Genomic DNA, 22,176 nt, shown 5'->3' with positions numbered 1-22,176 from the left:
TGCGAATCGCAAAATCTTTCGGGCTTTTACCATTAAGAGTTGGTAGATCTTAGGTTTTACGCGTAAATCTTAGGATTTACCGTTGTTCGGGCTTTTACAGTAACATATACACACCTTTAGTGCGGACGGACAGAGCTAAATTGTAATTTATAAACTAGTTCAGATAGATAATGATTATAAGACAATATTTTATTCTGAAAATATTAGTAATGCTTTATTTTTGTAATGGACAGTTGTGTACTGATTTATTGTATTTTACTTCACAAGGTAAATATATTGTAAAATATAATGATAAAAATATTATAATATCCAAAGTCACACTTTTTAATTTTCTCCTCATTTTTGCCAGGCTGTACATGTCTTAAAGTCCGACTCTGAAGTCTTTCTTTTCGTCAAAATAAGGAACTACTACCACTACTAGGGGCTCTTAGACTTCAGGCAGTTACACTTCAGTGGTGCTGGTGGCGACTTCGTACTGTATCCCTGCTTTGTATTTGCTCTCTCGAGTCCACTCGAGTCGTTTTTTGGCATTCCTGTTGAAAGAGGTAATCACCATCATCAACCTCCTACGCAACTCGCCTCAAGTATATATTTTTTTGAATGGCAACATCGTCTGAATTTCCGGTTGTCAAATAATCGACCAATAACCCGCGAGAAAAATAGTGAAGTGCGAGCTAAAGACGGCGAGAGTAGCGTATTGCGGGCAATTTGTTTTCTAATATTATACCTAATAATTAACGTACCAAAAAATCCCCAGATTTTTTGTATTTGAAAAGAGATTTTTTACTTCCATAATAAATAATATTGGTCTATAAAAAACGCATTTTAAATTCGTAAATAAAAATTGCGCGAATTGTGTTGTGCAACTGTGTTTTTGTGTCTGAAGAAATTAAAATAGAATGAATTTTGAAAACGTATGAGGCAAAAGAAAAATATATCTATAAATTATACAAGATGTCCCTGAAGGTGAGTTATAATACCTATCTATATAAAACTTATTATAAATTTACTGTAGATTTTAAAAACACCGCTCGTCTTCAGTAGGTTTTAAGACATAAATCGAACGGATACAGGTAAGTAGGCCTATAACAAAATCTTATAATAATTATGTCTACATTTTAAATAAGTACCTATGTATTTTTTCGCCATTAACATTCCCATTTCCTAAACTACTTATGTATTGTACCTATTACTTTTTTTTGTAGTTCTTTATGGAACCAATAATAATTTATACATGTACTTACAGCAGTAAACAAATAATGAGTTAGTAGTTATATATACCTACCTATCTATGTATGTATGTACCTTTTTGGTAAGTACATAACTATACCTACTTATACATATGTAACTAGCTGTTCCCGCGAGCTTCGCTTCGCTTTAAAAAAAATCCGGGATAAAAAGTAGGTACTCTAGGTATATTCTTTCTCAGGGTCTAGTCTAGACCGTAATTATGTACTTATATTATACCAAACTTCATTAAAATCCGTTCAGTTTCAGTAGTTTTAGCGTGAAAGAGTAACAGACAGACACAGTTACTTTCGCATTTATAATATTAGTTAGGATAAGAATATTTTGTATTAGGTACCTACCTATACCCATACCTCAATGAACTGAGCCTACCATAAAGAAATACATTACCAAAATAATTTGACTCTTACTCAGACAACAACCAATTTAAGTTTTAAATTGAAATACTTACTTAAAACAAATAATATTCATCTCTTAACCTCCTGTGACCTGTGACAAACAGATAGGTGTGTTTTTTTAAGCTGCCCCCTTCCTACGCTATATTATCTGCATACAGGTAAGGTTTCTACTATAAAATAACACAAGACTAACGAATTGTTAAAACCTACCTACGTATCCTTACATAGTTTAAAACTTTGATTTGAAGACTGAGTGGAAATACCCACTTCAATATTTAAAAGCGTAGGTTTAAAACGGGTTTGTGTTTGCTGCAACAGCAGAATCACCCCTCTGCCAAAATGCTTTCATTCATGCTTTGTTACTCTGACGAGAGTCACTCTATACTCGAGTCGAGGGTTACTCTATACTGACAAAAACAAACGAATGGGAGCTATCGTATAATCTGCACGATGGGCAGCAGCCCTCAGAAACTTTGTTTTTGTCATAAAGAGTGACCCTCCAGGTACTTTTAGCCCCTCGCTCGGTATGAGTTGCTAGTGACGACGGCACTTGCTCTTTCGATCGAACAAAAGGTGTTTGAGTTGAGTTGAGAGGCTGAGAGCTAATGGGATGACGCAGTATGCTCTTTGGTATTGATTTAAAATACCACCCTCAAACTCAAGACATACCCATATTTCCCATACGTACAGTACATATTGGTAACAACTTTTTACTCAAATACAGCTCTTTACTTACCTAGTTACTTATCTAATTAACCCTGATATACATGGAGAAAATGGGATAATACCAACGTTATCCGTTTTCTATGAAATTTATTTTGCATCTTCAGACTGCTGCAGCTGCAGGTGTAGCGTATTTTTGCTATGTTGGTTTGAATGGCAAATTTATACCATTAATGCCATGACTGCTGAAAGAATCTAAAATAGCCCCAAATCCCACTAAACATTTTATTCCCGGCCATGCAAACAAGAGTCATTGCCATTTCTAAACACCTGTACTAGCACAGGGGTATAATCGTGACAGTTCTGACATTGCGAAAAAGAGACGCTTAGCTACATTAAGCGTAAGAAAGAAACGTTAAGCTGTAAATGTTTTTTGTCCTTTTTGCTGTGGCGCCTGTTTACGTCAGTTCTCTTTGCCAAACAATGAAACAAATGAAAAATCTTTGCCAAACAAAGGCTGACAGTTACAACAAAATTTTCTAAATGCTATTTATTTTTGATTTGCTAGTGATTTGTGAGTGTTTATTAAGTTTATTAGACTATTATCATCACTTAACGAGTGTGTGACATGGGTGGGTGGATTTTGTTCGGTTGTATAGAGCATATTGAACGAAAACACGATGGAATGATGGATGAGATATATTTTCACATGTAAGTAGATACTATCAAGTTTAACAAGCTTACATTTATCATAGTACTATCTATTGGCTCGATTTTAATATAAAACGATACTAATTTTAATACTGTAAGGTCTTTTAGTATCAGTTTTAAGTAAAAATTACGAGGTACCATATCATAACAAATCACATGGTGTTGCAATTGCAAGTTATTGAAAATTTATTTTACCCACAAATATTATAGTATGCAAAGAAAATACTAGAAATTGTAACGGACTCGGGTTGGGTTTACAAATGGGGCGCACGAATTCGGTTTTTGTGAAGATTGTATTTTGTAGAAGTCATTCTCCTCTTTCAAATGAGGTGCCTCTCATTGTGAGGAAACTTTCTTTTCGTTTTTTTCTTCTATGTGTGATTTCTTCTGTATAATATAAAGTTTATTGTATTGATACGAAATGCGTGTTTCCTTTAAAAAAAACCCTATCACATATTTGGCCCACGATTATAATGCTCATGCTCATCCATTTATCTCTGCTTCATAGGTTTCCGACAGAAAAAAAAATATCAAGAAAATGGATAGACATTACCGGTCGCACAAATTCGGTATGTTAAGTAAAAAAAATTGATGCTAATTCCAAAACCGTTTCGAGATATTATCTTCTTAATAAGTGTCTCATTCTTAAAAATATAAAATATTCAAGGATTCCGATTATTTTATCAAAAATGAAAATATAATTTGTCCTTCAAGACGCTGCGCAAGGTTAAAGTTTCAACCAAAGAGAATAAAAATGTTCAATTGTTAAATGTCACTTCTGTCAATCTAAAGTGTAAATATTCACAGAGTTACGATCTTGATGACGTCAGCCGCTGCATGGTAGCGAATGACGTCATAAAATCGTCGAAGAACCGATCTTTAATTATTTTTTATTAAATTAACGAGAGCAGTTAAATAAAAAATATTCAAATTAGTGTCTCAAATTCCAACATACTTCAATTTAAAATTATAAAAACAATCACCATAAAATTACTTAACATACCGAATTGGGAACCAAAGAAACAAACAAAAATTGTGTTCGGCACATTTTGAAGAGGATTGTTTCGATTGGACGAAGACAATGAATCATACAATCCACTCAGTTTGTGTATATTAAATAATTATATTGAAATCAAATAAGTATGAGTAAAGTTTTTTTTCTTATATCGTCGGTTGACAGGAAAAACTCACTAAGGCTGATTTTTCAATATTAAGATAAATGTTATCTGGGTAATACAAACATTGAGAAACATTGAGACGCAACAGCATCAAAATTATTTCCCAGCAAAACTTTTATCTGGCTATTGAAAAATTAGCCTTTAGTGTCTTTTTCCTATCAACCGACGATATACTCAAGTTTTGTTTTTGTTATTATGATAAGTTAAATTTCCCCATATTTAGGTTTAATTTTTTTGTCGGCAACATCTATGGTTTGAGTGAGAAAGAGAATAGTGCACACGGCGATTGCCAGTCTAGAGGTAGTAGGTCTATGTGTACTAGACTATACAATCATAGACTCGCAGATAAATCCTGTGTTCTTGTTTCCGCGCCACAAAGAAAGGGCCAGACGACGCGGCCCGGTGTTGCCATATACAGCGAGCCGGCGGCAAGGTCCGCAACCAGTTGTAGCAGTCACTGACCTGGGAACTGGGTCGCGAGATGCGCTCCATCTGGAGCCTTTGTGCTGGGGTGGAGAGGTACTTTCACTACCCTGGAGCTTACGAATGTGTACTTGAAAAATATTGAGAGACGGTTTTCATTGGTTATTTGAAATAGGTAGGTACGTATTGGCAAAAATAGCGATGATAGCTCAGTCGAGTGACGCGCGCTTCCCACGCTCACGACAGGGATGTGTGTTAAAATCCCGATCGAAGTCTAGTAGAAGTACAATTTATATATCGGTAACAGAAAACATCGCTAGGAACCTGCACATGTATATAAAAGTTTAAAAACACCAATCCGCAGTGGATCCCTTGCAGTGGTGTGAGCATTGATATACGGGTGAGCCAGATGCAGACTTCAAAGCAGGGCGGCATACAATAGAATAGAAGATCAGAGAACAATATCTTGTTGGTACCTACAGACCTACTTAAGTATTCCAAAGAGTCTGAAAATAAAGAAGTGGTGCACCGCATTAAGTATTCGCAAGTCGTAAAGCGAAATCGGTGAAAAATGTTAATGCCGAAGCGGTGAACAACTGCACCACTTTAAAAAATCTGATTTGATTGTAATTTATTGTTACTACCTACTCAGAATTTTATTAGCAAGCAATAATTTCCTTTTTAGCTGCTGTTTTATTTGTTAATACAAATTTAAACAACGACCTATATCTATAGAGTTGGGTCGTGCATAAGACGTAATAGCTACAGCTTTGTCGCCAGAGTTTTAGTCTAGACTTCGTCCATATTTAGCTCAGCTCCAGTTTCCAAGAACGGGTTTGCGTCAGTATGAGTTTTACCTTTTTTACTATAGATATCATAGCATTTATGTAATATATTAGTAGAACAGATACCGAATTTCTATTTTGGACCATGAAAGAATCAAACATATCACATACAAATCGGACCAAATAATCACTCCTTATTATTCTTAATATATTGACGACATGAAAGTACCCCTGCGGAAATGCTCCCTATGCTATACTTACTTACCCCAAACTTTTCCTAAAAGGAAACGATATCTCTTGCTGGTAATATTAGCTCAACAGCCTCGGTATCGATGTCAGGTGCAGTTAGTGCGATTAGCCGGTGCAAGAATGATACCAGGAAGAAATTGTCTAGGCCGAGAAGCGATACACGCAATACGATGTTTCCTAACGGAATGTTGGTGTAAGAAATACGCTGCCCGTTACAGAAAATCAGTAATATATGAGTGAGTTCTTCAATATGAGCAACTTTATGTTTGAGTTTATAGTCGTACAAGTAAACATAAGGGATACTTACTAGGTTCAAACTCTGTAATATGAATATACTAACCAGGAAATTCGTAGCAAAGCAAAGCCTAGACAAGTACTAAACATATATCTGTGCAAAGCTCATGCAAACCAACTTCTTTGTGGCAGGACTTCAAATAAATTATGTAACATATTATAAGCAGTATGTTCCTTATTAGAAGGCCTTTGTTAAGGAGACCTACCTTACAGTAACTACAATTATTATAATTATCTGAGGTTCTTACACGTCTCTGTGAAATGATTAGAGGCTAGGGCCAGCGTTCCTCATTTAACATATAGGTAGGAAAATTATTCATATAACTACTAGCAGTATAAGGTTTCGAAGATGCGTTGTTAGGTACGGAGGCTTCGTATGAATTTATACTCAAAAACATATTTATAAAGCTATAAGTACCTACTTGTTTACATTTCTTTGTTTTTTCCTAATACTTAGGTATTTATGTATACATTAATATAAACAATACCTATCTGTGTAAATGTAACACATGAATGCATCATGTAAGCTTTACTTGGAAACTAATTCAGAAACATCACCTATTTTTATGCCAATATAGTCAGCAAACACGCAAAGCTAACGTTCTGAAATTCTAAACGCTATCTATTATGGTGTAAGTATTGGAGCATGACCTTGCACATTTACGAAGAAGCACAAATTTCAGGGCCCAGAGAGATCATTAGATAGACATAGTTGTATTCTTAACTTAGCAGTGTAATACTTAAACACTTTTTTGGTATCAGTTTAACCTCGCATGGTTTAGTGCATCGGGGGAGCTGGTTCAACAAAATTATAACAGGATTAACTTAAAAATACTTTACTTACATAACAGGGTGTAGTCCGTAGGCATTACCACTCGAATATTTCGGGGTTGTTGTGTGTTATTTACAGTAAATTAGTAAGAAACTGCTGTCTACTAATGTTAGCTGAACCATCAATTGCCTATTATAGGAAACCGGATTCCTATTTCTGTTTGTGACAAAGTTATGATGTCACTTTATACGGCATTTGATTTCCTTAATAAATATGTACGATTTAAGTACGTAGGTACGTATCTGGTAGACCAATTTTTAATGTTTTCCTTAAAAATAAATCTAGGTATACATATGGTATAAGTACATAATATTTTCCATCTTTATTATGATAGTATGATGCCTATCAGTTCATCCTAAAATCTTCTTTACTTGTCAGTCCATTTCCAGTCTACCAAACGTATACCATTCCTAACCTTACCCTAGCAAGTTGATATGAATAGAAACAGGAGATATATAGAGTAACCCCCAGGAACGCAACCATATGAGTGTTACTTCCGAAACGGATTCAGTGAACAAGGGCAGGGGTCTAGGAGACGTCATTTGAGCCGGTTGAATGCTATTGGAAACGTGGTGATTGCGTAGCATTTCCTTTAGCCTTGACTTTTTGAGCGTTGTAGCTATGCACAGTTTTAATTTCCACATGAGTATAACATAATATACTAAAACGTTGGTTTATCTCACTTACCATCGTATTTACACATAAATCAAACTGCCACCGTGACCTCTAACTAAGCACTTATACAAACCTACGTAATATGTATGTAACATAAGACCTAGTCAAAGTCGCAGTCGGCCTGTTTTGCCGTAGAATGTTCACCTTGACTCCATAATCTTGATTACAGCTCGTTTGTAAACAAAACTGACATTTAGGCATCCTTGGCGAGGCTGATTTACTTTTAAGACGTTTTACGCTTTGCGAACTGTTTTTCCGCATTTTTAGATAAGTAGAAATAATTTTCTGATTATGCAATGCTACAGCGTCATCTTGCTAATGCTATTTCACTTGTGACAAATTATACTTGCTTTTTCTATATCCCCTGCTATAATGTCTCTTCAAGATTGGCACGCTGTAGTAATAGTAGTTGCGTATGTTGCTTCCAGTGGGAATGCGGCAGCTGTGGGCGACCAGCTCAGGCAAACCTGGCGACAGGTGGCCAGGTCAATGAACTCAGATGGGGACAGTGTCGGTACCTGTAGTTCAGGAAGGATTGAAGGAACTTGAAACTGTTCTGAATCCTCACTATTTCTATAAACAAAATATTACTGAAGTGCTAAATATAATTTATGCCAACCTGCGGACAAGGTTGGCATAAATTATAAACTAACTATTCCCGTCGGACATAAACTACGACACATGTCTTAGTTATCGAGGGCAAATTGTACCTGTACCTATGTATGTACCTAGGACATATGTTTGTTTTCTAAGTCACCTTTAAAATATCCAAAGTAAAGCACCAAATATCAAATAGCTACATGATGGTACCTAAACACGATGTCATTAGAGAGATCATTACCATAGAAAATCTTTAAATTACCTCCGCATTGTAGTTTGGAAAGCACGCAAATGAAAGTTGATAACTTGTCAACAAAACGACAAACGAATCACGAATATAAAAACTTTTTCCAAAAGTTATAAAGGAAGGACGCAATTTTACAAACAGTCGTCTTCGCCCAAAATGATTAAATACCTATGTAATGCAAGACTCATGGACTTCTCTTTAGAGAAGTACTTATGTTCCTTGCTCATTGGAGCAGCAAAAAATTAGGTCAAACTCACAAAAATGTCACTTGCATTCAGGATGTTACTTTAACAAGGTACAATTGTTCAACAAGAACGGGGAAAAAGATTTAAACCATCAATCAAGCCTACGATTCCTACGAGTAAAGTGAAATAGTGAGTAAGGCCCAGTACAAAATTTTAACCCAGTTGCTTTACCAGCATAAGGCGGTTTTAAACCGCCTAAAGATGTCATCAAAGTCCTAATGCATTTTGGAATTAAAAGTGATAGGTATTACTGTGTTATCCAATGAATATAATATTACGATCGCGTATTTTTACGATCCATAAAATTCCTGGCAGCATTCTCAAGTTTTCAATTATCTACGCTGTAATGTACTGTACATCCTTGAAACCATCTGTTTTATTTCAAGGTCTCAATAAGAGGAACTCAAGGTTTTTATAATCCTCTTTCTTTTCCTTGACCTTTACCTACTATACATTAAGAATAATAAAACTTTTCTGAACTGAATTGATTGTTTTTACTTCTGATAGGTCTGTACAGTGCTCCAAAATTGATAATGCGCATAGAAATCTTTGACAGATCGGTTGTTTTCGATTATGGGACACATGATATTGACTCCTATTTCTTTAGTACAAGGTGCAAAATGCAAGTGTTTTTTTAAGGCTCTTACGATTTAATGATTCGGGTGTGAAGATCTGCATGTGCATTATTAATTTTGGACAAGTGTACGTTTTCTTCGTAGACCATCAAGTACATTTGTAAAAACAATATCCAAAATTGATTAGCTACAACCAATGTTACCGCGACGAATCTGTCGAAGCTATGTTACCAAAAGAAAATACCTATTGATTTTTCAAACTAACTACTTATTATAATGTTTTTGGAATCTGTTGTCAATATATATATTATGTTTATATTTTCTTTTTAGCATGTCGGTAGGGTTTGTCACCGTATGTTCAACACACCGCATCCAGTCCACTAACACACTGAACTTTCGTTCGATGAAATTTTGTACCACCTATTTCAGTCTCAAGACTCAAGGTTACATCGTCTCGCCCACATCCTATATTTGGATTAATTCCAGACAGAACGATAGGGGTGTTATAGATTTGGAAAGTAAACCGATGTACAGATTTGAATTCGCCGTGACGTCTTGTATTGATTTTTGACATGTTTCATGAAAATGGGTTCAGTCGACTAAAGTTATAATTTTTTATGCTTTGTGCTTTTATATTCTACTAGCTGACCCGGCGAACTTCATACCGCCTCTTACCCTACCCTACACTACCCTACACTACCCTACACTACTCTACACTACCCTACACAACACTACCCTACCCTACCCTACACTACACTACACTACCCTACACTACACTACACTACACTACACTACACTACACTACACTACACTACACTACACTACACTACACTACCCTACCCTACCCTACCCTACCTTTCTTACCTTTTAAACCTTCCCTGGACTTCCACGAATATTTCAAGACAAAAATTAGCCAAATCCGTTCAGCCGTTCTCGAGTTTTAGCGAGACTAACGAACAGCAATTAATAATAATATATAATAATAAATAAATAATATTTTATATATAAGATTAGCACTTTTGCTGTGCAGAAACTATAAAAACAATAATAAATGCATCTTATCTCAATCGATATAAAATATCTAAATAACGTTTACTATTGATGCTACACCAAATTCTTATTTCTTTAATTCATCTTCCAAATCGTTCATCTCATTAAAAAAAGTTGAGTTCATTGACCCGGTTAATCTTGGTCGGTGATCGCTTCGGTATTGCAACACTGCTATTGTAAACATTACGTAAAGAGGCTCTGAGTCACGATTGTTTTGGTAGCACAGAATACGACTTTTATACGTATAGATTTAGATTCTTTATTAGGAACGCTTTCATCTTCTATCTATAGAGATGTATTCAAGATCAGAGTAACCATTTTGTTTCAAAAATGATGTAACTTCAGAAAAGAGGGTTTTACATTTTTTATTACTTTCTTTGTTGTCTGGTTGTGGTTGTGGTTACTGGCACACTCTGGAGAGTGGAGAGGACGGACTTATTTGAATTTGTATTTTTTTTTGGGTAAATAATTTTCTTTGTGAGCAGAGAGCACTGTACTGTATCATCAAAATACTTAATTTAGCAGTTCTGCTGTTTTCATCTATACTCTCCCTTTTATCTGACCAATGTGATTTTATCCTTCGGGCAGTAACTACGTCCATTCAATTTACATTCGCTAAAATAATTTCAAGTTCTATCATAAATTTTCTCCGCCAGATCGTCATAAATTCCGACCCTTGTTTGACTTGTGGCGCCGAGACGAACCCTCCGTCGCGACGTTACTCCATAATATACTACCGTGTTGTAATTGTAAACAAAATTAAGCTACACCATTCCTTTTGTTACTAACAAAATTCCTTAAATTTCGAAAACACTTTTAAAAATCCCGATACTGTGGTCTACTTGGCGCCAAAATAACAATCGATAATGATAATCATCATCGCACGGATTTGCGAAGCATTACTATGTGCGTATAATAAGAGAAAGTGTGCCTTCCTAAGCGGACAGTGATACAAAACGCGATGGAATGTCCACATGAGGTAGGACGCAGGCGTTTTATAGTTTCAAACTACCTACATAGACCTGGCTAGGACAGTACCCGTAGGTACTGTACTTATTACTACAAAAATACCTATGTCCTATTTGAACAGCTTGCTTGTGGCTTGTGATACAGTCGCCTGCCATACTTACCTGTTATTGCTATAGCCACTGAAATTTTTGAGCTAATAAAATAATATCTACCTACATAACAACAATGTTCCCTGGGCTGATGCGCTAAAACATCACCCAATTTCAGTGACGCAGAATTCAGAATAAGTTCTCTTCGTCAAGCATGAAATATCATTAGGAGTACTTACCTATTTGAGATCTGGTAATTATCTCCAATCCCCGGAACCTCTGCTCCGTTTCATCGTCGGCCAAAACAAAAACAAAAAATATACACACGAATTGAGAACCCCCTACCTTTTTCAAAGTCGGCTAAAAACGATCTCACTTCAAAGGGCTGACATAAAAGTTAAAAACTGCTCAATCAAGGAACAGTTTGATAAATTAAATGGGCCTCTTTCTTTATAACCACTCATAACGGAAACTGTAGGTACATAATGTTGATTGATCTTACCACACAGTTAAGTGGTGAAGATATTTTAATACTTAAATATATGACTGTAAAACATAAAACTACGTCGAATATAACAATTTCAAAAAATATTTATAATAACTACTAAAGTAGGTAAGTACATTAAAGCATGCTGATGTATGCAAATGTATCGTAATTCCTAACTAACGATCATAATTAAATTGATAATCGCACAATTAAAATGCAATAAAGTCATCCATTACAATTTACAGAGTCGGTACCTAAGTGTTACTTAAATCGTGTCACGTTTTCCTAGAAATTAACACTTAACTTTTTTAGGTATGTAATATGTATGTATGACCACTACAAAATGAACTCCAGCCATAGAGTGATTTTTCAATCAATCCCGAATAAAGGTAAGCGTACACCAATCGGTATCGTACGTATCGCACCAAACGGATTGTCATAAATATATATGGAGAAACGGCGCGGCGGCGTCGGCAATGCCGATGAAGTGGACGCACTTGTGTGAATACTGAATCCGTTGTGTACGATGCCGAAAGGACGGATACCATAAATCTGTTTTGAAATCACGTATTACAGTGAAAGTTTTTCCGTGTGCCAAGTGTGAATATTGTGATAGTAGTTATGATTATTACCCACTTACAACCATCGCGTGACAGTAATGATAGTGTCTAGGAAACCATGCTCCAACCATGTGAGTAAAAAGCTAATAGGTAATGTACGGGTGAAGAATAAACAGCTAAAGCCTTTAAATGTGCTATAGGCAACAACTCTAGTTGCTATGTAATTAGATTATTATCTTGCTATTAGATAATGCAAAAGTGTAAAACAAAGTTCATTATCCGACTCCGAAAAAAAGGAGGTTCTCAAGTCGTCTATATTTATGTGTACCTATAGTCATCGATATCTTTGCCAGTTATGGATCGATTTTGAATTTCCTTTTTTAATGTACTTATTGGGTTTGTGTGTGGGGAAGTCCCATTTTAGAATAGAATAGAATACTTACTCTTTACATTTTTATACTTACTTTTATTAGGTACTGACCATGTTAAGATTGACCGTACCGTAAAATTTAATTTTCACTCTTAGGTAGTCTTTCTCATTCTCACCACCTATAAAGATTTATAGAGTACTACTTTCATGAATACTTAGTTTAAATTAAGTAGTCGCTTACTGTAAGTTTAAAAGTGTGCCAGATCCATCATAAAGTAACGGTACGTTACGTAACGTAGCCTAATGCCAACGAAATTGAGAGTTGTTTACATCCGGCAGGCACAAGTACCAAAGTACTCGGGCAGTGTCGAAAAAAACTTTGTGGTCTATGGTCTACTTGAAGTGTCTTTGTTGAGTAGATAATGAATATACTAGACGAATAGCATAATATAACATTTAAAAATACTAATGGCATTTTTATAGTTATTGTTAATGGTGAAAATATAACAATTAATTATTATTTTTATTCCTTATATCCGTTGGTGGCTAATGTAATGACGAAGCCTATTTCCATCAGTAGACAAAACATATTGATATTCAATTAAATATATCCTCGATACCTACTCTAAAATTATAAATCAGTCAGTGATTATACTTAAGTACATATAACTACTTATTAACTAGTCTCAAAATCTTTAAGTTTTTTTTGCTCAAATTACTGAATGTACAATGTAGCTACTTAATTACTGTCTATTGTAGTTATTACGAAACAACCGTGAGATGCAGTAGCCTATTCAAACCGGTAGTGAGTTAGCTATTATGTTATGACTTCGACGGTACCTAAGTAGTAGGTAAGTAATAGATTTTAAAAGATTAGGCACTTTTATGCATCGCATTATGTAGTAGATATTTTATTTAAAAGTTACTGGCTGGTGCTGGTAGTTAGGTGTAAGGTAGTTAAATAAGGAATGAAGTAACATGACTTTCTATTTCTAACGTGAAGTCAAGAAGTCCAAGACATGCCCATGTTCTACACGACAAGACACGAGGTGAGGTGTGGTGTAAATGACTTCCTTTGGTGGAGTTGATGGATGCATTTTCGGATGTCATCACACTAAGAATGAAAATATTTGAGCTTTTTAAGGGTATTTAGTATTTAGGTACCGACTTACTTTGTTATTTAATAGTAGTCGTTGCACATGCGTTTATTGATTTCACGTTTCACGGCAATACGAAAATGAGTTTCAGTATTTTTGAGACAGCCTATATAATTTCTCCTTAAACCTAACTGAAGATGACGAGATAGCGGTAGCAGTCGGAACCATCAATTGAAGTATGTAAGCCATTGTAATTATAACAACACACACATTATTACTGTATGTCCGCGGACGTGTAGTGGAGCCACACAGTTCTGTAAATCAGATATCATTTTTAAAAATAAATCTAGGTAGGTAGTTGTCATAGAACCAAAATATTAACTTTTGTTATGACGTGAACACTGAACACTGTAGCGGACTTGAGTGTAATTTTATTAACGATCTATGTTGATGTATAGAAAATTATATTTTAGTCGGGAATACTTTTGACAAGCGTAACGTTTGTTATTTCTTGTATGTCCTCAAATATTTATAAATTTTTTTATTTTTTTTTTGTTATATTATGTAGGTCGTATTCGTACCTACTGATATATTACTTCTTCTTTAAATATGACTGGCCCACTGCCATTTCAGCTTTCAGGTGACAACACTTTGTGCTTCATTATGTATGAAATAAATACTTAAGTATGTGTTATGTCTGTTCTTATTAACTGAAATCACACAAAAACATTTGAATCACACAAAGAGCAATAAAAATCCATTGTGGTAATTTATGATTTGTAAGTGGGTCGTTAGTATTGGAGTTACCTACTACGTTAAAATAAAAGTAATGGATGAAATCGTGAGAAATGAGTTTTTATTTCTTTTCTATGTATGTGTACATGTATAATGTATAATATTATGTACTTACTTGTGTTTTTGTGCTGAATATCTGAAAGAAACCCATAAAACAACCATTGTAAGTGCCAGTTTAAATATAGGTGTTTTTTTTACCGATGATGACTGGTACTTACTACATTATACTTTTATTTATTTATTTCATTCTTTATTGCACAAATATTTGACATAAATGTACAAAGGGAGGGTTTTATACGATTTTAAAAAAATTGAGACATAAAAGATGAAAGCAATTGCATTGGTGAATTGATAAGTACCCTACCTCTCCGGCTTTCGCTTGGTTCTTTGCACTCACATGATCTACGCTACGTTACGAACCATATCGTAGAAAAAAATATCCGATAAGAATACCATACATCTAGACTACATCCAGTAGTTTACTAGGTTCTTCATTTGTACCTACTTAATTTAAATTACTTACAATGAAATTATTCTTACCTAGTTTTCGTATTTGCTTAGTTTAATAATAAAGTATGTTTTTTTGCTATAACTCACATCTACATACATATAAATGTGTAGTGTATTGCTGTGCAGCGCGTTCTGCTTTCCGCTACATCGATTTGCAACGTGGTTCGTTGTTCGACACAGGTGTTGGGTTTCTCCAGATTTATGCGAACAAAATATTACATATTACCTACTTGCTTACACTATAAAATCTTGTTTGCGTGCGAGGAACCACCAGTCCACCACTAGGTACCTTAAGGTTTTTTACAAAGATGACGTTGTATATTTGCGAGGCTATTGGCCTGCTGGTTGAAGCTAAAACGGTATTGATTCATTTACATAAACTACATTACTTACAATAAGTATCTCACATTCGTCGTTTCACCCAATCTTCCTGATCGTCCGTAAATGGCAAATGTCTAGAGACTGACCCAACCCGTTAACCCCATTTATTACATTTCTTTATTAGGTGCCCATTTGAATAAGTCGCTCTCTGCCGTGCCGCAGTGTGAATGCAATAATTCCAATTATTTCGTGATGCAATCACTTGTTTGTACGATTTCGTCAGAGATTGGAGGTTCCCGTGAGAAGCTTTCTGGAACATATTTACTTGTAAACATTTTATACTTTCAATAAGCTTTTTAAAATAAAATTGGTAAGTAGGTACAATTACCTACTTACCAATTTTATTTTAAAAAGTTTTACAAAATTAAGTATTTTTTTAAAGTCTGGACTACACTCTACATAACGTAGGTAGGTAGATAATATTTGCACTACGCTGTGAAAGCCTGTGAAAAATATATTTCTTAGTAGGGTTTCTATAAGCACATTACTCCGTAATTAAAATTTCTTTGCCCGGGCGAGATATTCAGTCTAATGAAAATAATTTGACTTGATAGTTGGAAAGGTATTTAAAATTTTCTACGTTACTTTTACTGCAATTGCAACTATTGCAAGCACTATAGGTACTTAGGTACTTAAAATACTTAAAAGTGTTTCCCATTTCAACAATACTAATAAAGTGTAATTTCTAATAAATACTGATTTTAAAACGGAACATACCATCCGTTTTTATTAAATTTACGTACTTTTTTCTAATGCTCAATCATACATGTATTTAACTCGCACTTATATCTTGTATTGAAAAATAATAAAAAAAAACTATTAATTCAACCATATTCGTCATTCCGTTTCCAGAAGGAGTCGCGGACGGACGTGCAGTTCCACCTGGCGGCGTTGCGCGGCGACGCGGGCAGGCTGCGCACGCTGCTCGACACGGGGAAGGTGCACATCGACTCTAGGGATCGGGTGAGTTGATATAGACCGGTTTATTAGTAATCGATGGACATATGGCTTAAATGATATTGCCTAAACGTTTTATTCTGGTTAGTGATAATGATTTTTTTATGAACCCATTAAGTCCCATTTCTGTGCAAAGGTCTCTCACTGGGACTTCCACCTATCCCTGTCCTACTATGATTGGTCAATTATGAGTTATGAGATTAAAATTTGCTAACGAAAATCTTGTCATTATTTATGCTGGTCTAGCTTAAAAGTTAGATACCTACCTATTTAGTAACTGGTACTTAGATATCAATGATATTTTAGATACTAAAACATATAAAGTTGGATTGGATAGTTGAAATCCGTGACCCGAATGAAAGTTTCCAATTTGCATTACGCGGGCAGTTTAACATACTAGGTACAAAATCGAAATAACCTTTTAGCTCAGAGGGCCAATTGTAGTTTTTCTTAACCGATCGAGCAGTGAAAATCGCCTCAAATATTTTGTAAAGCGCGGAGCGGTGGCGATGGTGCATTTATTCGTCACTAGTCGAACGGAGTACAACATAAAACTAAGTTATCTAGAGCAAAAACTAGTCCACGAGTCTGTAAATAATAATGGACGAGACATTAACAACAGCGGCGGCATAGGAAACGCAGTTACAATGTGCTTCGATGAACAAACAAACAGACAACGAACTGTCCGGGGGGGTCACACTATATGACGAAAAACAGCTCTACCGTGCGAGCCACGACTCTATCTCGCTGTATTAAACGTGCCGATTGCACGACAGCTCTCGTTCGTTAGTTTTTCGTCAGTATAGAGTAACCCTCCAGTGGTCAGCCACACGTGAACAGTAATGTACCGTAGCGGCTGTAATTAAAAGCAAAGCTACTCTATTAAAAGGATGAAATAATTGGCTTGGTAATATGATGCCTTCATTAGCAATAATACTATGTCGGATAAGATTAATCTGACTGGGCTAGGTGATCTTGTTAAATTAAGAAATTATAGTTCTACATACAGATTTTTAGCTGCCTGATCCCGTATGTTATAGTCGAATTTAGCAGCTATCGAAACTAACATTATTTATGGCTTAAAGAAAACTATAAACGTTCACCTGATGTGCGATAAAATAAAACTGTTGCCCTAGTTTCGCTCTATTCAAATAAAAATGCTCGTAAAAGTGATTGATTGGTAAAAAGCTTATGAAAGGAATTTATGGTGTGCCAGGCACAAAATTACCTAGCTATATCCATGGAAAAAGAGTTTTTGAGTGAAGTCTTCGAAGAAGCAAAGGTAGACGACGATGTTCTAAATGTGAAGGCAGGTTAATGAGACACTCCTTATATGAAGACCTAACTAACTATCTCAGAGAAATAATGATGCATTGATTGCACTCAATATAAATCATGTTTCGCTCGTGCGTTACATTCAAATGACATATATGTATACATACATACATACATAGCATTGACCAATCTAAATATGTAATGAATTCAAATTCAACATCATAAATGCAAAACTGTCTCATATTTACATACATACTTACTTACATGTTTCGCTTCAAGCACGCTTCAAAGAACATTGTCTATTGGATCGGATAATCTATTTACATAACAATGTCAATAAGATTAAGATTAGTTGAGTAAATGTAGAAGTTCAAGATAGTTAACATGGTAGGTTACATAAACATTTTTTACAGCTAGTATTGCCTGTAGCTGTAAGGTCGAGAGTTTTAGTAAGTAGTTATAACCTAAGTTAACATTCGACATTCAACACTAAAAGTCGCATAACTTTTGTACCGATTTACATGAAACTTGGCTAACAACACTCGGAGCTCGGAGTAGGTAACATTACCTACGACCCAAAAAATGATCATCAACAAAATTAAAATCGGTCCACCCATTTGGGAGCTAAGCTACCACAGAAAGATAGGTACACAAGAAGTTACACAGACACAATAAACTTTTTCCTTTGGAGGTTAATAAAATATAGTTAAGTTTATGCCTTTCTCCTTTAAGAAAATCCAAAAGCCGTCTTACCTATTGTCCGTTTCCATTCCCCAGGACGGCACGACCCCGCCCAAGTAGCAAAAATATGTGCAATAAAGGTAACGGCCACGTTCCTGTTTTGCTAATATGTGCTGTAAAAGTCCCGTAATTAGTCGAATAATGGTCGCGGCAGCGCTGTCTCGACGCGAAAAGGGCACAAATTATACAGCAATTCAGTGCTATGAAAGTCGAGTGATTGTAACCAAGAAGCTTATATAGTAGGTTAAAAGTCGAGTAAAAGTAAACTGTACCCAATTTAGGGTTGTCATAGCAATTTTGTTGCAGCTTCTACACTAAGGGTGCAGTAACAGCGATGTGGTGCTCATTAATCGACTAATAAGTAGAATAATAGCTGTCGAGTTGCTACAACTCTTCATTTTTGTGGGATAAATGCAACAAAATTACTTTTTCCCCACTATTTAGCTGAATTTTAGTCACACTGTTGCAGAAAAATATATGGAAGAAAATCTGTGGATTATTGTGACTGATCTATCGTAATGACTGATTACAAAAGCATAAAGGTAAGTAAGTCTCCATTAATAACTAAATGAGTTATTACTAGTGCAATTTCTATTGTTGCATTTTACACATTCGTATACGAAAAATCTTAGGCGCATTTAACTTTATCGATAAAGTAATAGGAATTCTTTAACATATGTTTAAGGGCTACGTTAAATCTTTCTTAAAAAATAGTAAATATGGTCAAAATTAATTAAATAAATTATAAAAATAAAATAATAGCCATGTTTGTTCGTATATCGCTATTACAGCACTATTAATCGATATTTGATGCAATAATAGTTACAATGTTGCACTAATAGCAAAACAAGCAGCCATCATTAAATAAATTTAGGGTTCCTCAATGCAAAATCCTTAGCTTGACTAACCCGAGTTGGGGTGAATGTCATTTGATGTATTTTATTAAATGTAATTAATTAACGATTGGTTAATATTTGCTTCATTTCATACTTAATGATAAATTAGCAACTATATTTTCTTCACACGATGAAAAATTTATTACATTGATTTTCAGAATAGAATATAGCAAACATTTAAAAGTGATTGATTGATTGCAAAGCAAGCAAGTATACAACTTGAATAAAGCAGAAAAGATACTAATCACGCTTTTTTTCCAGAATGGTTTTCAAGATTGTGCAGACAATTGAGAAGGGAGGATACGTTTTATGGACCGAGACACCAGGCCCACGATTTCTTCAGTTGTTTTCTGTGGAACAACGGAACCACTTGACGTTTCGGCCATCGCACTTGACGAATTTTGAGACAAATACTTTGTTTGAACCTTAGTTTGAATTTTTCCGTATCTTTGTTTTAATTTTCTTTTTTAATTTCCATGACTTGTAATCCATTTTATCACGTAATAAAAAAATGAATGTGCAATGGAATTATTTATTTGCTTGTCACATTAAAATACTATAAACTGTATAAACGTAACCAAAATGCTGTTACTGAATTATTTATCGAATTAATGTGCCATAAGAGCATTTCAAATAGTATGTGAGCTATTACAGTTATTTGAAAGCTTTTATTCGAAATGTCGATTAATGAAGCTATAAGAGTTACAATGATGCAGTATAGTGAAATAAAATCTTTTATTCAGCTAATTAGATCCAAATAATACAATGATGAGTAATAGTTCTATAATAGCAACCTGAACAATCAATAAGCGAATTAATAACTCTTAAAGCTCTCTTTCAGCACTAATGTGTGCGTTAAATAAAATAAAGCAGCTTTTATAGAAATGCCGAATAAACGGGCTATATAGGTCGAATATAGGTCGAGTAGATGTGTATTCGACATTGTTACAGCGCAAATTAGATAAAAATGCTTATTAATAGCTGTACCACTTTTATGGCACAATCTAGTAAAATTTCAGCCATTAATCAATACTTATTCGATTTTAAGTGCTATAAATGGGCCCTTATTCGACCATTTTGCTTGTTGGGCGCTGATCCTGTCGGCCGCCATGGGGCACACGGAGTGCGTGCGCGAGCTGCTGGCGCAGGGCGCCGACCCCGCCTGCAGCCGGACGGTATGTTACACCTTCTGTCTCCAGTACGGTATGTCACAGGCACTTGGAGGGCTAGCACGTGGCGCAAGACGTGACAAAAGTTCTCCTTCGTCGCATCTTGATGTATATACGCGTCATGAGCGCCGTACTAACCCCCTTACACTGTTATGACTCTCATCATCAGCCAAGGATCGCCTATATGTCCAACAGACTTGGCTGGCCTGTTTGAGCTGCGTCAGTCACTAATTCTCAATACTCCGTTCTGGTCTTTCCTCATTTTAAAACTAGAAGTCTGAGGTGGTCCATACTGGAAGGCTATGTTATGTTTCCTCTAATCGTGGCTTCAACTTTTAAAACTTGGCTGTTCTTCAGCAGATTTGACTGTCCCCATTTAAATATTAGCGTGACTTGGGTTCGTCACGGTTGTGAGATATCACAATTATTATCACTATCGTGAAGGCTCCTTGCATCCCTGTGTATGTATAGTTGTATACATAGACCAATACATAGAGGTAGATAATGTTACGTTATGATAATGTGATGTTGTTGTCAGACAGGAACGAGCGCGTTGTTCTTCGCGGCGCAGGGCGGCTTCCTCGACATCGCACAAGTACTGCTGGACCACGGGGCTGCCATCGACGCGCCCAGCACGGTCAGTGCATTATACAATACACCTTAGCAATGGCATTAGCACACTAGTAATAAGTGCTAGCATAGAATAACTAAGTACTACAGAATGACAATGTCATAGTAAAAAATCGTAGCCATAAAAAAGCTTGAAAATTTAAGCAGTTTCCAGATGGCGCTATACGTTTCGTTAAGCGGTTTCTAGGTGGCACCACTATCTATGGATAAATGCAATGACATCTATCTATTCGATGGTCGTCGTAATCTTGGAAACGGCCAATAGATGGCATTTTAAGCATAAAATATAAATCTTTGAAGTAAATATTATTCTCTTCATCTAATGTGCATGCAGTTTGGTAAATATTGCACTCATAAACTTATGGAAACAAAATAATGCTGGTACATACTTAGGTACTATATCATTGTCAACTTTGTAAGAAGATATTTATTTTGCTCGTACCTACGAGAGTCAACTTGAGACCCGCTACCTATACCCGTCTCTTTCACTCTCACGTGATAATAGAATGGAGTGAAAGGGATAGGACCATTTTTCAGGTGTCAAGTTAACTAGCGTAAGTATACTTTGCTCGCTTATGTGCGCGGTCGCCGCCCTCGCACCATCGAGTCAATATTGTATCATAGAACGAGTAGGTACCTACTTAATGTATTTTGGTAAATTAAGTATTTAGTTATCATCATCATCAACATCAACAGCCAACGCACGTCCATTGCTGACCATAGGCCTCACCCAAAGCACGCCACAAAACTGTCACATTCGCCGAGCATTCGCCCCGAATTTCATAATTTTGATAAGGTTCATTTTTGTTTGTGTTTTTTCCGTATCTCAAAGTACAATCGACAGAAAAGGTTTTTGCATTTCTTAATTGATTGCATATAAAGTGATTATCATTTAACTTTTAGAAATATGTTGACTAAAATGATTATTATTTCATAGAATAGTATACTTAACTAGCCAAAGTTTAACCTCAGTAACAGTGAAAAGTAATTTACCCTTCTCATTGTTTTAGCTCTTACCTGAAACTGAAATAAACGGTTTATCGATGTACTTACTTATACTTACTATACTAGTACCTA

At 35.5% G+C, this 22,176-nt stretch overlaps 1 protein-coding gene and 1 long non-coding RNA gene across 2 annotated transcripts in view; both read left to right on the top strand.

Moving 5' to 3' along the window:
- Positions 1-653: 653 nt before the first annotated feature.
- Positions 654-22,176, top strand: part of LOC105388149 (ankyrin repeat domain-containing protein 29) — a 36,673-nt gene continuing 15,150 nt past the window's right edge. The window contains exons 1-5 of the mRNA XM_048623684.1: positions 654-966; positions 16,284-16,394; positions 18,441-18,453; positions 20,390-20,475; positions 21,008-21,106. Of these exons, the coding sequence (XP_048479641.1) occupies positions 955-966; positions 16,284-16,394; positions 18,441-18,453; positions 20,390-20,475; positions 21,008-21,106 (321 nt within the window). The 5' untranslated portion in view covers positions 654-954. The remainder of the gene's footprint in view (positions 967-16,283; positions 16,395-18,440; positions 18,454-20,389; positions 20,476-21,007; positions 21,107-22,176) is intronic.
- LOC125489078 lies at positions 18,462-19,823 on the top strand. Its single transcript, XR_007266729.1, has 2 exons — positions 18,462-18,946; positions 19,562-19,823. It is a non-coding gene; the product is annotated as an uncharacterized LOC125489078 (long non-coding RNA).

The sequence above is a fragment of the Plutella xylostella genome, chromosome 10 (assembly GCF_932276165.1).
Source record: "Plutella xylostella chromosome 10, ilPluXylo3.1, whole genome shotgun sequence".
NCBI lineage: Eukaryota > Metazoa > Arthropoda > Insecta > Lepidoptera > Plutellidae > Plutella > Plutella xylostella.
Note: the sequence above shows the minus strand (reverse complement) of the source record. Positions and strands in the feature narration are given on the sequence as shown.